The following is a 15830-nucleotide window of genomic DNA, read 5'->3' on the forward strand; positions in this document are numbered from 1 at the left end:
AGACAACACAGGGACGGTGCCTCCCCCTCCAGAGAGAGCCAGGGGTAAACCGGTTTCTCAACACAGGAATCAGGAGGAAGAGCACAGCGAGGCACAGGGGGAGCTACCCTTTGGCATCTGAGGATTTGTTGCCCCATGTTAGCAGGTCAGGTAACCCATCCGGTCCTGAGGAGGGAGTTCTCCATGGAGCGTTTCTTGGAGGAAGGGCAGGGACACCTGGGAGGTCATCAGGGTCTGGGCAGGATGTGAAGTGCAGGATGCTGGGCTTCTGGGGCTTCCACAGCAGGTGCTGGGGTTCAGGCCCTTCTCACACACACACAGAGGCTGTTTCTGACCTCCTACCTGACAAAAGCAGCAGCAGCCACAGGCAGTGCACAAAAGCAGCTTTGATTTCAAGGACAGAGAGCGTGACCACACCTGCACGCCTACTGAGGGCCGCCACCCACGGAGAGACCCTCAGCAGGAATGGGCCAGGGTTGCCAGGAGGAAGAGAGGAAGAGGCAGCCCAAGGAGGATTCCCAAGCACAGCCAGGGGCAGAGAGGGCCCTCCCCTTTCTCATCCCAGGGGACGGTGCCCTAAATGCATAACCCAGTGGGGTGGGATCTCACCTGTGGGAATACTGAAGGGATGGTTATGGCCCCTCCATCCAGAATTTCACTTCCCTGTTTCCATCATGGCTTCTCCTTCCTGGTCCCAGCTGAGGCACAGGTGCATCCTGGGAAAGTGGTGTAAAAGACTGACAAGCAAAGGGATAAAGTTGCAATGCAGGGCTGGCAAAGTTCCAGCTCCAGAATTCCCGTGGTTCTTCCTGCCTGGTTGCCAGGTATCAGGACCAGCAGGTTTTCACTGTCAAGTTGAGACAGAACTGTGTCTCAGAAGAAGCTGGGGACACAGCACACATTGGGTTCACCCTTAGTTAGTGCCATGGTCACTGCCTCTCAAAACCTGGACCCTGAGTGAGCAGAGAGGGGATGGGCAGAGTCGGGAAAGGATGGAGGAGGGGCCTGGACCCAGTGGGCACCCAGCCTGGAAACCAAGGAGGAGCTTCCAGGATCCGGGACAGTGACACCTGCCAGCCTTGGCTCAGGTGACCCCTGGGGCAGGGGCTGTGGCACAGAGCAGTGAGCCACCATCTGCAGTGCCTTCATCCCATGTAGGCACAGAGCCGAGCCCTGGTGGCTTCACTTCTGATCCAGCTTCCTGCTAATGTGCCTAGAAAAGCAGCAGAAGGCCCACGTGCTTGGGTTCCTGCACTCACCTGGGAGACCCAGAAGAAGCTGCTGGCTCCTGGCGTTGGGCTGACCCAGCCCTGGACGTTTGAGACTGATCCTGTAGATGGAAGATCTCTCTCTGTGTTTCTCTTGATTTTTAACTCTGCCATTAAAATAAGTAAAAAAATAAATATATCACTTTTTTAATGGTTCATTCCCCTTAGAAGGCCCCCTGGTGTCCTGCTTCCTGTATGCCTACACTATGTTGGACTAGGACAGCAAGGACAGTGAAGTTGGTGACTCCAAGATTGAGGCGATGGACAAGGACCCCCGAGCAGCCCGGTGAGAGGGGAGGCAGCCATGCCTGGGTCCCTACTGACCTCTCTTCTCTCAGTCTGATCTCACCAGAGGCGCTCAAGCCCCACCCCCGCGGTGTGCCCAGCCTGCTTCCTGCCCAGGCCAGGGCCGAGGCCCTGGTCCCAGCCTGGAGCACTGGGTGCAGCCTAAGGGACACAGAGGTGTGCACGTGGGCCTCCTTGGAGCATGGGGCTGCACCGAAGGGGAGCTCGGCTCAGCGCCCTGGTCTGCAGTCTCCTGCTGCTCCTGGACCCAGGTCACGGTGAGGATTCGCAGGTGGGGACAGGGACCCTGGTCAGATCTGCCCAATCCCGCAGTTTGTGCTGTGAAAACAGAACCTGGGAAGTTGGAGTGGTCGGAGAGACAGTGGGGACCCAGGCACCCAGCATGGTCTCCTAAGGCTCCAGGCACTGAGGAATGAGCCAGGCATGAAGGCCCTGAGCAGCGCTGGTCGGGTCAGCAGCCGGGACAGGAAGGGGCGTGGGAAATGGGGCCCTTTCCCTCCCTTGCTTGAGGCTGTGGTGCCATAAGTGTTTCCATGCATGTGCTGTCACACATGTCCCAAGGTCTCTTCCACGGAGCCATCCTGCAGAGTGGGGTGGTCCTGCTCCCCCGCTTCATCACGAACTCGTCTGATGTGATCTCCACAGTGAGTCCCCTGCACTGCAGAAGCCCCAGCAGCTTCTCCAGGACCTGTGGCCTGTGACTTGATGGGAGAGACATGGGAGAAAGGTCGTGTGTGAGCAGGGCATCGGGGAGGGAGGACTGAGGTTGGCAGGGAGAACCTGGAGAACCGACCTGCTGCCTCACCTCTTGTCTCTTAGCGCCTCTCTTACTCTGTCTATTCACTGAGCCTAGTAAGGACCACCGGAAGCCTCAGAGCTGGCGCATGCCCGGAATTGTGAAGGGTGGAGGGGTCGGCATTCACACGGCTCTGTAATTGCGGTGATTGAGTTTGCTTGTGCCCTGCCACGCTGTCACCCTGGGGACCTCCAGGGTGGGCACAACCATCTAAGCAGCTGTGCTGGTCACCCTGACTCGTACCTGCGAATTTAGGGGAAGTTGGGGCAACATTGCACAATCAGGGCCAGCGCTGGGGCTCAGTGGGTTGAAGCTGTGTCTTGCAGCCTCAGCTCCCATATGGGTGCAGGTTCGAGTCCTGGCTGCTCCACTTCCTATCCAGCTCCCTGCTAATACGCCTGGAAAGCAGCAATGGCCCAAGTCCTAGGTCCCCTCCATCCATGTAGGAGAACCAGAAGAAGCTCCTGGCCCAGTCCTGGCTATTACAGCCATTTGTGGAATAAACCAGGGGATGACAACCTCTCTCTCTCTCTCTCTCTCTCTCGTGTGTGTGTGTCTCCTCTCTCTCTAACTCTGCCTTTCAAATAAATGAATAAGTCTTTATAAAAAACATTCATGGAATTAAACCATATTAGTTTATTTTTTAAAAAAAACTGCACAAGTTCTTACAATATCCTGTGATATCCTGGACCACGTATCCGCCCCAGAGAGTCTAGGAGCTGATGGGGGCTGAGCAGAGCAGAAAGAGCTGTAGCCGCCTGTGTTAGGCAGGAGGAAGGGCTCAGGAGAAAGTGCCCGCACCACCCGCAGGGACTGCCGGCTGAATCCTCCATCCACGACCATCCACTCAGCCGGCCCATTCAGCATTCATGAAGCAAACGTGCACGCAGCTACAAAGGTCAAATCAGATACTTAGCGCTCTTTGCTTTAAGGATCTTTGAACTCTGTCTTCTAGTTCTGTTGACATACATGATAAGGAGTAAACTTCAGTCACCCTAGCTTGACCTAGAGCTCTACAACCTCTTGCTTCCAGCTGTATTCTGGTAACTGTTACCCAACCTCTGCAGAGGCTTCTCTCCTGCCTCTCCTACCCGCTGGTGACCACTGTTGTTCTCTCTACTGCTACGGGGTCAACTTGTGTAGCTTCTACAAGTGAGTGCAGGGGCCAGTGCTGTGGCACAACCAGTTATGCCACAACCTGGGATGCCCGAATCCTATATGGGTGCAAGTTTGAGTCCTGGCTGCTCCATTTCCAATCGAGCTCCCTGCTAATGGCCTGGGAAGCCAGTGGAGGATGGTCCAGTACCTGGGCCCCTGCACCTGTATGTGAGATCTGGAGGAAGCTCCTGGCTCCTGGCTTTGGATCAGCTCAGCTCTGGCCTCTGCAGGCATTTCGGGAGTGAACCAGTGGATGGAAGACCTTTCTCTCTCTCTCGGGCACTACCTCTCTCTGTAACTCTTTCAAATAAATAAAAATAAGCATTAAAAAAAGTGAGTGTGAGCATGGTGCTTGTCTCTCTGCGGCTGGCTATTTCACTTAACACAGTGCCCTCCATGCAAACACATTGCACAAGAGAGAGGATTTCACTCTCCTTTATGGGTGAGTCACACCGCATTGTGTATGTACCACAGCTTTACATCTTCATCTGCCCATCAACACGCAGTGCTTCCACAGCTCGGCTATTGCCCACAGTACCGCAGCGAACCCCGGCGCGCAGGTGTCTCCTTGACATGCTGCTTTCACTTCCTTCGGATATTTGCCCTGGATCAGGAATTCACCTGGTAGGTGTGTGTCTAGCTTTTTGAAGACCTCCCTAGATTCCAGCTAACCGTGTAGAGGAGTTCCCCCTCCTCCTCCTCGTCACCAGCATTTATCATTTTTGTCCTTTTGATGGTAGCCCTTCTAAGCAGGGTGAGCTGGTTTCTCGTTGTGGTTTTCACTTGTATTTCCTTGATAACCAGTGATGTTGGCTGCTTTCAGAGTTTTTAGATTTTGTGTAGCATCTTTAGGAAACTTACACATTCAGACCATTTTCCTTTCTAAAAGGCAAATGTTTGAGTTCCTTATATATTCTGGACATCAATCCCTTGTCAGATAAATCATTTGAAACTGTTTCCGGCCTGCACCGCGGCTCACTAGGCTAATCCTCCGCCTAGCGGCGCCGGCACACCGGGTTCTAGTCCCAGGCGGGGCGCCGGATTCTGTCCCGGTTGCCCCTCTTCCAGGCCAGCCCTCTGCTGTGGCCAGGGAGTGCAGTGGAGGATGGCCCAGGTGCTTGGGCCCTGCACCCCATGGGAGACCAGGAAAAGCACCTGGCTCTTCGCTCCTGCCATCGGATCAGCGCGGTGTGCCGGCCGCAGCGCGCTGGCTGCGGCGGCCATTGGAGGGTGAACCAACGGCAAAGGAAGACCTTTCTCTCTGTCTCTCTCTCTCACTGTCCACTCTGCCTGTCAAAAAAAAAAAAAAGAAAGAAAGAAAGAAAGAAACTGTTTCCTCCCCTTCTGCTGGTGTTTCTTCGCTCTGTTGATGGATTCCTGTGACCGCAGGGGCAGGGGCAGCACTCAGAAGCCATGGCTGGTTCTCAGCGGGTACCAAAGGCCACTCGAGGCTGGTCCCGACACTATTTCTCCCTCTGCTGAGGCTGGATCCTGTGCCACGCCGGCTTCCCTGTAGCCTGAAGGGACACAGACTTTGCAAGCTGCCACTGAAGTGCGTGCCTCTCCAGGGGCTCGGGAATGCCTCGCTGGGTTCAGATCCACAGGTTCCTATGAAATGTGCCTAACACACCTCTCTGGGGGAGCTGGGGACATGGAAAGTCACAAGTGATCAGGGGGATAGACCTTAAGAAGTGCCACCGACAGAGGGAGCCTTGGCCTAGCCATTAAGATGCCATTTGGGACACCCACAATGATATATTGGAGCACCTGGGTTTGAGTCCCAGATCTGCTTTTTTTTAAAAAAAATAAATCTGTATTCATTTGAAAAGCAGAGTTTGCGGTGGTGGTGGTGGGGAATCTTATATCAACTGCTTTTCTTCCCAGATGGCTGCAATGGCCAGATCTAGGCCAATCTGAAACCAGGAGCCAGGATCCAGGAGCCTCTTCTGGGTCTCCCATGTGGGTACAGGGGCCCAAGGACTTGAGCCATCTTCTTCTGCTTTCCCAGGTGCAATAGCAGGGTGCTGGATTGGAAGTGGAGTAGCCGGGACTCGAACCAGCGTCCATATGGGATGCTGGCGCCGCAGCGGATGCCCCCCCAGGTCTTTTCTTGATTCCAGCATCCCAGGCACACACACCGAGGGAGAGAGCAGGTGAGAACTCACCTACTTGGATCCCTGACACCATGCAAGAGACCGGGACTCAGTTCCTGACTCCTGGATTTGGCCTGGCACAGGCCCAACCAACGCAGGCCTTTGGGGAATATCTCTCCCTCCAGACACTAAGAAAGTCAATGATTAAACAAAGGGAAAAGAAGGACCAGGGTCATGTGTGCCTTTCAAAAGAGCCGTGACTGAGTAGGGAGGTTCCCGTGGAGACAGCTGAATGGGTAAACTGAGTCCTGAAACTGGGGAGGAGCTGGCAGTGCTGGGGGCAGTCACCAGGCAGTGCAGGTGCCAGCCCAGTCCCGCGTCCCCGCAGGTCATCCCGCTCCTCTCTAGGAGGGGTCCTGATCTTGCCCCAGACTCTCCCGGTGTTTGCAGTCACAGCCCATTGCTCCCTGCTCTCCACCTCCTGGGCCACAGCTGCCAGAACAGTGAGCACAGGAACCCCAGGACAGAGGGGAGGGTCCCGGCACAGCACGCAGGGGCCTGATAGAGGGGAGGAGGCCATTCCTCACCGGTGTGCTGGCCTCTGCCTGCTCAGTCCCACTCTAGCCTGGCCCCCAAGCCCCGCCCCCAGGTTCGTCCCGCCTGCTCCCCGCCCAGGCCAAACTCCCTTTTGGGCAGGTTGGGTGAGGTCCTGATCCTCAACCTGGAGTACCTGGGACAGCCTCAGGGCTGCAGCAGTGCACACGCGGACCTGCCTGGGACCATGGGGACGCACCGAATGGACACGCGGCTCTGCGCCCTGGTCTGCGGGCTCCTGCTGCTCCTCCTTGTCCCGGCCAATGGTGAGGCTCCCGCAGGCGGCAACAGGGATCCGGGTCAGACCTGCCCAATCCCGCAGTTAGAGCCTGCGGCCGCAGGAGGGCAGCACCAGGGCTGGTGGAGGGGTCAGAAGTGACAGCGCAGACCCCAGCACCCAGGGTGGGCCCCTGAGGCTTGTAGAGTGTCAGGGCTGCCCGAGGCCCCAGACACCGAGGAGTGCACCTAACAGGAGGGGCTCTAAGAGGGCAACTTGGGTTGAGTGGTCCAGGCATTCCCTTCCTGTGTGTGTGGCTGTTGGAGCCCCGACCCGCGGTCCTGAAAACAATTATCAACATCTTCGCCTTGCCAGGGACTCTCTTGGGTGCCCTTGGCCAGAGGCACCCGGTCCCCTCTGAAGGTTAATAGCAGGGAGCATGGGGGCCCCGGCTGATCTCAGAAGCCACAGGGCCCCTCAGCCCACCCGGCTGCCCTGGGGCCAGAGGCTTCCACTTGAAGGCAAAGACCAGGGGCTCAGTGCCTGCCCGGGCCCTCCCTGACCTTACCAGAGCTCACCCAGGTGAGATGGGGCCTGGGTGTCCGACCCTGAATGCTCTAGGTTGACAGGCCTTCTCCCCCACCCTGTCCCAATCTACTCTGCCCAGGGGCTCCACACTCACCCTCCCCTGTGCCCAGCCCAGCTGGAATTCCACCATTCCCCGCCCTTTGCCCAGACTCTCACGGATGTCTGAGCCTGGCAGGAAGCTCAGCCCGGCCATGCAGTTGCCATTTTTATTCATTTATCGATTTTTAAATATTTACTTATTTGAAAATTGACAGAGAGAGGGAGACCAGAGAGCGAGTGCGCTTCCATCTGCCGGTTCACTCCCTAGATGGCTGCAACACTTGGGGATGGGCCCTGTGGGAACCAGGAATCAGGCCCGAGGACCTGGGCCAGCTTCCACTGCCTTCTCAGGCTTGGAGCAGGGAGCTGGATCAGAAGCACAACAGCTGGGATCCAACAGGCACTCTGATGCGGGATGCTGGTGTGACCAGCGGCAGGTTAAGCTGCGGGGCCGAAACTCCAGCCCCAGTGGCTCAAACAGTATTTCCTGTTGCTCTCATGCTCGGAAAGAATCCAGTTGTCTCTTGGTGTTGTCACAGAGTCTCCCAAAGATTAAAAAAAAAAGGCCCAGTTTCTCCCTGGAGGAGCCTCATGTCCACTCCCCCGCCAATAACACAAAAATAAATCCCCTGGCCGTATTCTAATGAGGAAGTTGTTTTTTATTCCTGCAAAAGTCTTATTCCTCAAAGAAACAATCGAGGGGGCAGCGTGGAAGCCCAGAGGGTTAAGCTGCCACCTGCGAAGCTAGCATCCCACGTGAGCGCAGGTTTGAGTCCTGACTGTTCCACTTCTGATCCCGCTCCCTGCTGACGCCCCTGGGAAAACTGAGGAACATGGTCCAAGTGCTTGGGAGACCTGGATGGAGTTGCAGGCTCCTGGCTTTGGTCTGGCCCAGCCCCAGCCATTGTGGCCCTTTGGGGAGTAAACCTGTGGGTGCAAGATCTCTGAGTCTCTTTTCCTTCCTCCCTCTCTCTGTAAGTAGCTCTGCCTTTCACACAAACACATAAATAAATCTTAGGGGAAACAAAGTAGATGACCACTCAGGACGGAACAGTCACCAGGTTGACACTGAAAGGACACAGGGTGTGTGCGTGTCTGAAATCCAGGTACAAATTGGCCCATAGAGAGCCACAGCTCAGGGAGATGAATGCTAAGGACACTACCTAGAGCTCAGACTCCCCCCACCCCATTTCCCAGCTTACGCTCTGTGTGTGTGTATAAAAGCCCCTTCCGTGAGCCAGAGGAAGGGGAGTTTGAAGCAAAGACTCTTAACTCCCTGGCCCAGCCACACCAATAATAAAGTCTGATTTGGCCACAGGTGGGTGTGTCTGAGATTGGCCACAGGGTGCATCAGATGAGGGGTGCGTTCTGCTGGTCCTCCAGCAGGCTGCAGGCTATTCCTGAACTGGGAGTCTATTCCTGAACTGGGAGTCTATTCCTGAACTGGGAGTCTATTCCTAAACTGGGAGTCTATTCCTGAACTGGGAGTCTATTCCTAAATTCCAGAGCGCCTATTCCAAAACTGGGACGCTCGACTTCTGTACGGAAAGCCGCATCGTGTTTGCGTGTATGTGCCACAGTTCTCTGGCACACGTTAAATCATTCCCAGATGAGTTCTACCACACAACGCAAGTGCTGGGTGAGTAATTGTTATATCAGCGTCAGGAAGAGTGAGAGAAAAGTCTGTAATACTGAGCACAGACACACAATATATTTTCCTGAATATTTTCGGTCTGAAAAGTTCATTGCTTCTATGGTTACTGAGCCCACATAGAGGAAGAATGTAATTAAAAACCATGAGTGGAAAAAGGTGACTGGTATCGTGGGCTTCTGTCCACCCACCCAGCCTAGGGCCTCCTGCTCAGGGGCCAGCAAGGTTCCCAGGGCCTTGCACAATGTCCACTGTGCACTTCCATGGCTGTTTATTCCATTCACAGAGATCACTCTGTCAGTTCTTCCACTCGGTGCGATCCCGGCCTCAGCATCAGAAACACACTGCTCTGCTTCCTATCACTATGGATACGCTATTTCTGGCCGCTCATTTGAGTGGAATCATAAGGCACTTGCAGGAAATCTGTTTGTAGGTCCGAGGCCTTGGCAAGGCCGAGGTGCTGATGCCAAGGAGAGGCCACAGCAGCAGTGTGGGAGGGCAGCTCATGGGGAGCCCCCACCTGATGCACCAATCTGCCCACAGGCCAGGACTCTGCCAGCCCCATCCGGAACACGCACACGGGGCAAGTGCGCGGGAGCCTGGTCCACGTGGAAGGCACCGATGCGGGCGTCCACACCTTCCTGGGAATTCCCTTTGCCAAGCCACCTCTGGGGCCGCTGCGGTTTGCACCTCCTGAACCTGCTGAAGCTTGGAGTGGAGTGAGGGACGGGACCTCCCACCCAGCCATGTAAGCCCTCCCAGGGCATAGGGAAGCTCTGGACCGGGGGTGGGGGAGGAGATCCTTTGAGCAGTGGGCCAGCCCAGCTGTCCTTTAACTCACACCTGAAAGCCACGATCCTCCTGTGTGCAGGATTGCCATGTGCAAGATTCCAGCAAGCCTGCGAAGGCTCAGGAGGCTCCTGGCTGCTGCCAGGCTCCTGCCCAGGACTTGACACTCAGAGGGCGTGAGCTCCAGGTGCTGCAGAGAGAAGCAGAGACCCACCTCCCCTCGTTCACTTTCTCCACAGGTTCTGTGCAGCCAGGGGCGCTGGCTCTGGGTGAGGGCCAGCTTGGCTCCATGACATCTGTAGGAGTCCCTGCTCTCGCTGACTTCCAGCAGCAAACCCTGCAGGTCCCTGAGAAGGGAACATTGGTGGCTGCCATGGTCACTGAGCCAAGGGACACTGACCAAGGGACATTTGTCTGTCCTTACGAATGAGAGTGTGGGAGCGATGAGGTTCCCAGAGAATCTAGAATTAAGGCCACAGAAGCCCACCTGGCCTTCCTGGAGAAACGCCATCCGTCCACCCAGGCAGCGTGTATGGGAGGCTGGCCTGCTCCGGGCATGGCAGGGTCTGGGCATCCAGCACTGATGTCACCTCCACTGAGTGTCACTGCAGTCACAACCTCCCTCAAGTCTCCTGAGAGTCTGGAAGTGGTGCCCAAGTCCCTCACACACCTGAGGCTCCCTGGATGTTGGCGCCATCCCGACTTGCCCAGAGTCTAAGAGGTGTATCATGGTGGGAAGGGCGTAGAGTAGGACCATGAGTGAGCAGCGTTGCAGGAGGCAGGGGATGGGGAGGGTCTGGTGTGGGCCACTGCAGAGCACTGGACTAACATCTTGCCTTGTGTGGCTCCAGGTGTCTGCAGGACTTGGCTATAATGGATCAAGATGTTCTGCTGCTGAACTTCACCCCGCCTTCCATCCCCATGTCCGAGGACTGCCTGTACCTCAACATCTACTCGCCTGCACATGCCCGTGAGGGCTCTGACCTGCCTGTGAGTGTGGGGGAGGGTGGGCCGGGGTGGGAGTGCATTGCCTTCTGCTAGAAGATGAGAAAGGAGAAGCTGAGCACGGGTGTCCTGTGAGCACACCCTGTCCAGAAGCCTCTCACTCTCAGAGCCAAAAAGAGCTGCTCCCCCATGCTGGGCAGCTGAGGCCTGGGCGTGGGGTCCCAGGGGCCTGTCTGCTGTCAGAGGTCAGAATGAGTGGGTCCTGGATGGCCCCAGGATACTGCCATCATCCTCTTACCCAGGAGACTCACTCTGCTGTGTGGTGAGGGCTGACCTTGGAGGTCACACAGGACATCAGCCATGGACGCTTGGGCAGCCCCTGGGGAGGGAGGGCACTTTGAATAACATCCATATGGAAGGACCAAGACTCAGCCCTTAGCTTTCCACCTCACTGCAGGTTCTGGAATTGATGCAGCCAAGCTCTGAAACAAGGGCTAGAACTCCAAGGATGGGAGGCTTGGCCTTCCTGCTGGCACTGGGTCCCTGGCTCATGGCCCAGATCCTGCTGTCTGGGTGGAGTTCAGTGTGCTGGGCACCTGCACAGATCCCAAAATTGGTTAGATCAATTTGGAGATGAGCAGGCTTTACACTGGGGGGAGCCACAAGGTCCATCCTTGACCCCCCAGGTGATGGTGTGGATCCACGGTGGTGCGTTGACTATGGGCATGGCTTCCTTGTATGACGGTTCTGCGCTGGCGGCATTTGAGGATGTGGTGATGGTCACCATCCAGTACCGCCTGGGAGTCCTGGGCTTCTTCAGGTGAGACCAGGGCTGGGGTGGGCACTGCGGGAAGAGTGGCACCAGGACAGCCCTCTGACCGCTATCCCTTCCACTTCTCAGCACTGGAGACCAGCACGCCACCGGCAACTGGGGCTACCTGGACCAAGTGGCTGCACTGCGCTGGGTACAGCGGAATATCGCCCACTTTGGAGGCAACCCTGGCCGGGTCACCATTATCGGCGATTCTGCAGGTGGCACGAGTGTGTCATCCCATATGCTGTCACCCATGTCCCAAGGTCTCTTCCACGGAGCCATCATGGAGAGTGGGGTGGCCCTAATGCCCGGCCTCATCACCAGCTCATCTGAGGTGGTCTCCACAGTGAGTGTCCTCACTGCCCAGCCAGCACTGCTGCTCCTGCCTCTCTTAGTCTTGCTGAAGTGGTCACTATGAGGTCATTGGGTACACAGGCACTGCTGCCTATCTGCGAACTGCTGAGGAGGTCTGGGGTCAGAATGTGCCATCTGAGCCCCAGTGGTAACAGAGGTGATTCTTGGCTCTGCCACTCTGCCCGCCTGAGCCCCAGGTTGTCAGCAACCAGCACAGCAGGTGCTGCCCACTGTGGCTGGGCAGTGCCAAGTCATGGGGAAGGAGCAACAATCAGCTTCCACTGCAGCCGAGCACACACCACACCCTGTGTGATTTGGGGTGCAGCTGCCTTCAATGGGGCCGTGGGCAACCCCAGTCTCCAGCATGGCTGTGCCAGCCCCTGTGTGGTCCCATTACAGGTGGTGGCCAACCTGTCTGGCTGTGGCCAGGTGGACTCTGAGACCCTGGTGCGCTGCTTGCGGGCCAAGAGTGAAGAGGAGATGCTGGCCATCACCCAGGTTGGGCCCCGTGCACGTGGGTGAGGGGGTGATGGGCTTGTGTGAACCTCATAGTCCCTGGGGCTGCTACCTCCCATCCATGCCCTCCTGACATCCCAGCCCTGGAAGGGAACAGGAGGCACAGTCCTGTATACCAGGCGGGGGACCCCATGGTGGGAGGGAGCAACCTGGGCTCAGCCTGGGCTCAGCCAGGCTTGGGGGATTTACAAGGAGGGCAGCGTAAAATACCTGCAACAAAAACTTTCTCCCTGACCCGTGTGACTCCACAGCCCTTCATGCTCATCCCAGGGGTGGTGGACGGAGTCTTCCTGCCCAGACACCCCAAGGAACTGCTGGCCTCGGCTGACTTTCAACCCGTCCCCAGCATCATTGGTGTCAACAATGATGAGTATGGCTGGGTCATCCCCAAGGTGAGTGCCCATATTGCCCATGTGGTGGGCAGGTTTTTGGGCTTCAAAACTCTAGGCACAGCCATGCCAACATGGGACTCTCACCTCTCCATCAGCTCCTATTTGCCATTGACCCTCAAGAGGAGAGAGACAGACAGGCGATGCAGGAGATTACGCATCAAGTAACAAAACAGCTGGTGAGGCCCCCAGGCTCCTGCCACAACAGAGCGCATCCCAGACACCTGCCCACACAGGGACTCTGGGAACAAAGGTTCTGCCGTGTGTTTGGGTGGGGTCTCCTGGAGCCTGGTTCTTCCCCCAGTTTCTGACTATACAGGACCTCCGTCCCCCAGCCTGAGCCTGCTGCCTCCCTCCCAGGAGCTGCTCCCCTCACTCCTTCCCCTTCCCCTGGGCCAGATGCTGCCTCCCGCTTTGGGGGACCTGTTGATGGACGAGTACATGGGGAGCAATGAGGACCCCAAGACCCTCATGGCCCAGTTCCAGGAGATGATGGCAGACGCCATGTTCGTGGTGCCTGCACTCCGAGTAGCACATTTCCAGCGTGAGTTCATCTGGGACTGAGGCCTCACTCGCTAGGGGCAGCTCAGAGCTGGGTCCTTTCCTGAGGGTGACACCTGCCCTGTGCAGGTCCTGATCCATGTCTTAAGTGGGCCCCAGAGTGCCGGGGACTTGGTGTCACTCCTCTCACTAAACCCCCATGACTGAACCTGGAGATGGATATGTCCTTTATTGAACTAGGAGGCGACATCTGAGTGAGCTCCACTCACTGTTCCCAAACCTCATAGCCACGAAGCACAAGGCGAGATCTAATCCAGGTCATGCCCACTGCACCTGCTCCACCCGGGATTCTGCTATACTGCCAGGACCCAGCCTAGTGTGGCCGTGATGTGTGGTTCCCATGGTCACGCATCTCCCTGTCCATCCCCAGGTTCCCATGCCCCTGTCTACTTCTACGAGTTCCAGCATCAACCCAGCTTCACAAAGGACCTCAGGCCGCCCCACGTGAGGGCCGACCACGGCGATGAGCTGCTCTTTGTGTTCAGATCACATTTCTTTGGCAGCAAAGGTGAATCTTCCTCCATTACCAGGATGGGATGAGGTCCAGGCTCTCTCTGAGGGGCTCTGCACCCCCCATTGGGATGAAAGCAGGAGGCTCAGATGGGATCCAGGTTCCAAAGTCTTATAGCTCAGAGGGCGGAGCCAGGTTTGGGTCTGAGAGCCCCCATGATGCAGCCTCTGCTCCCTCCTCCTGAGCCCTCCCAGGGATAAGTGTCCTGCCTGGGTGCACATGGGTTCAAAGTCAGGTCTGTTTCCTTACAAATGTCCCAGGGACAGAGGGAAGCAACCGTCTTGGTAAAGAAATATGCAGAGTCGATGACTTAGGGGATGAATGGGACATGAAAATGACAAAGGCTGGTCCTAATGGTGAAGGAAAGACAAACAGGTTGCAAGTAGCCGAGGGTCTACTCCACCTGGGCTGGAGCGTGGTGCATGATGGGCTGCAGGACTGGGGTGGCCGAGCTGACCCTGGCCCTCCCCTCTGCAGTGCCCCTCACTGAGGAGGAGGAGCTGCTGAGCAGGAGGGTGATGAAGTACTGGGCCAACTTTGCTCACAACGGGTGAGAAAACCCCCCTTCAAATCCCCAGGGACCTGGGACCCTCTGCCCTCCCTCCTCTGGGGGGACCTCACCAGGATCCAGGGACCTAAGTCATGTGACAGTCCCTCGCCAGCTGCAGGACCCACTGGCACTCACAGGGGCCATGGGACCAGGCACACTCTTCCCATCTCCCAGTGACCTTGGGGTGGGCCACGAGCAGCTCACGTCTGTGTCTTGTCTGCAGGAACCCCAATGGCGAGGGCCTGCCACACTGGCCCATGTTCGACCAGGACGAGCGATACCTGCAGCTGAACGTGCAGCCTGCAGTGGGCCAGGCCCTGAAGGCCCGCAGGCTCCAGTTCTGGACCCACACCCTGCCCCAGAGGGTCCAGGAGCTAAGAGGAGCTGAGCAGCACACAGAGCTGTAGCTGCCTGTGTGGGGGTGGGGGACAGGGGCTCCAGTGCAGGTGGGGCCCCGATGCACTCACACACATCCACAGAGAATGTATTGGGCACTCTAACGTGGCCACTCAATCCTCCCTGCCTCTGTCAACTCAGCTGACCATTGGGGGGAACTCACGGCTTGAGGTTCATTGCCAAGCCTGCCCTGGGTCCCTCGTGTGAGACACATTCCATACACCCTCCTTGGAGCTGTGTTGGGCAACACCAGTGCCCGCCCAGCTTCCTCAACACCCACTGTGCCCTGGGCCCCTCCTGCTTCTTGCCCCTCCACCTTCTCCGCACCCTCCCTCTCCTCTCCTCCCAGCCCCAGGCCCTCCCCACAAGGAAGGATCTGGGTTGGGCATTGTTGCCCACCCCTGGGTGCCTCAAGCCCTCCCCCTACTCCTCCTCCCAGCATGCCTGTGATCTCACATCTCTTAGAGGCCACAGAGGACCCGGACTCCACGAGTCACCGTGGCTTCGTCCCTGCAGGCTGCCATGAGTGGCGCCCTCAATCCCATCCATGCAGCACAAATAAAGGGTTCTAGTCCTTTCACACTGAGTCACATTCACCTGAGTGAACCTGCCACTTTTTTTTAGACCCTCAGCTCTCAAGAGACACCTGGTTACCTGCACAGCTGGGATACCATGAATCATTAATGCAGTAACCTAGAGTATAGGGCTGTTGCTTTGCACAGGGGTTCAAGCCTCTAAGCATGTCGCTGGCATCTCATATGAGTGACAGTTGAGGTTCCAACTGCTATACTCCTGATCCAGATCTCTAGTAAGGCACCTGGGAAAGCAGCAGAGGAGGGCCCAAGGGCTTGGGCCCCTGCCACCCACGTGGGGTACACAGATAATGTTTCTCCCTCTGGACTTTGGCCTGGGCTAGCCCTGGCCATGGTGGCTGAGAGAGCCCTGGGCTGAGCAGAGGTCAAGGCCAGTTCTCAGGGAGCACAAAGGCAGCCTTCATGAGCCAGGGTCCACTTCCCCTGGGGGCTCCCGTGCCCAGGCTGCTCCTCCTTCCTGCAGGGAGCCTGATGTTTCCTACACTCAGGCTGACTCCCGGACCCCCACTGCTGTCACAGGACCACACGTACCCTGCTGGGTGCCCGGTGGGGAAGGTGTGGGCCCTGGGTCTTACATTTTACTCAAGGTTCTTGTCCCCATGGAGATGAGGATTCACAGCAGCAGCAGCCACAGGCAGTGCACAAAAGCAGCTTTGATTTCAAGCACAGAGAGCGTGACCACACCTGCACGCCTACTGAGGG

At 57.0% G+C, this 15830-nt stretch overlaps 1 protein-coding gene across 1 annotated transcript; it reads left to right on the forward strand.

Annotated features, from left to right (window-relative positions):
- Positions 1 to 6287: 6287 nt before the first annotated feature.
- LOC127491327 (cocaine esterase) lies at positions 6288 to 15227 on the forward strand. The gene is made up of 12 exons (XM_070062575.1): positions 6288 to 6481; positions 9254 to 9458; positions 10351 to 10489; positions 11131 to 11264; positions 11346 to 11604; positions 12012 to 12110; positions 12380 to 12520; positions 12616 to 12696; positions 12917 to 13061; positions 13449 to 13586; positions 14067 to 14139; positions 14363 to 15227. The coding sequence occupies exons 1-12, from the start codon at positions 6403 to 6405 to the stop codon at positions 14544 to 14546; spliced, it is 1677 nt and encodes a 558-aa protein (XP_069918676.1). The 5' UTR covers positions 6288 to 6402; the 3' UTR covers positions 14547 to 15227.
- The last annotated feature ends 603 nt before the right edge of the window (positions 15228 to 15830 follow it).

Source organism: Oryctolagus cuniculus, chromosome 18 (genome assembly GCF_964237555.1).
Source record: "Oryctolagus cuniculus chromosome 18, mOryCun1.1, whole genome shotgun sequence".
Classification (NCBI taxonomy): Eukaryota; Metazoa; Chordata; class Mammalia; order Lagomorpha; family Leporidae; genus Oryctolagus; species Oryctolagus cuniculus.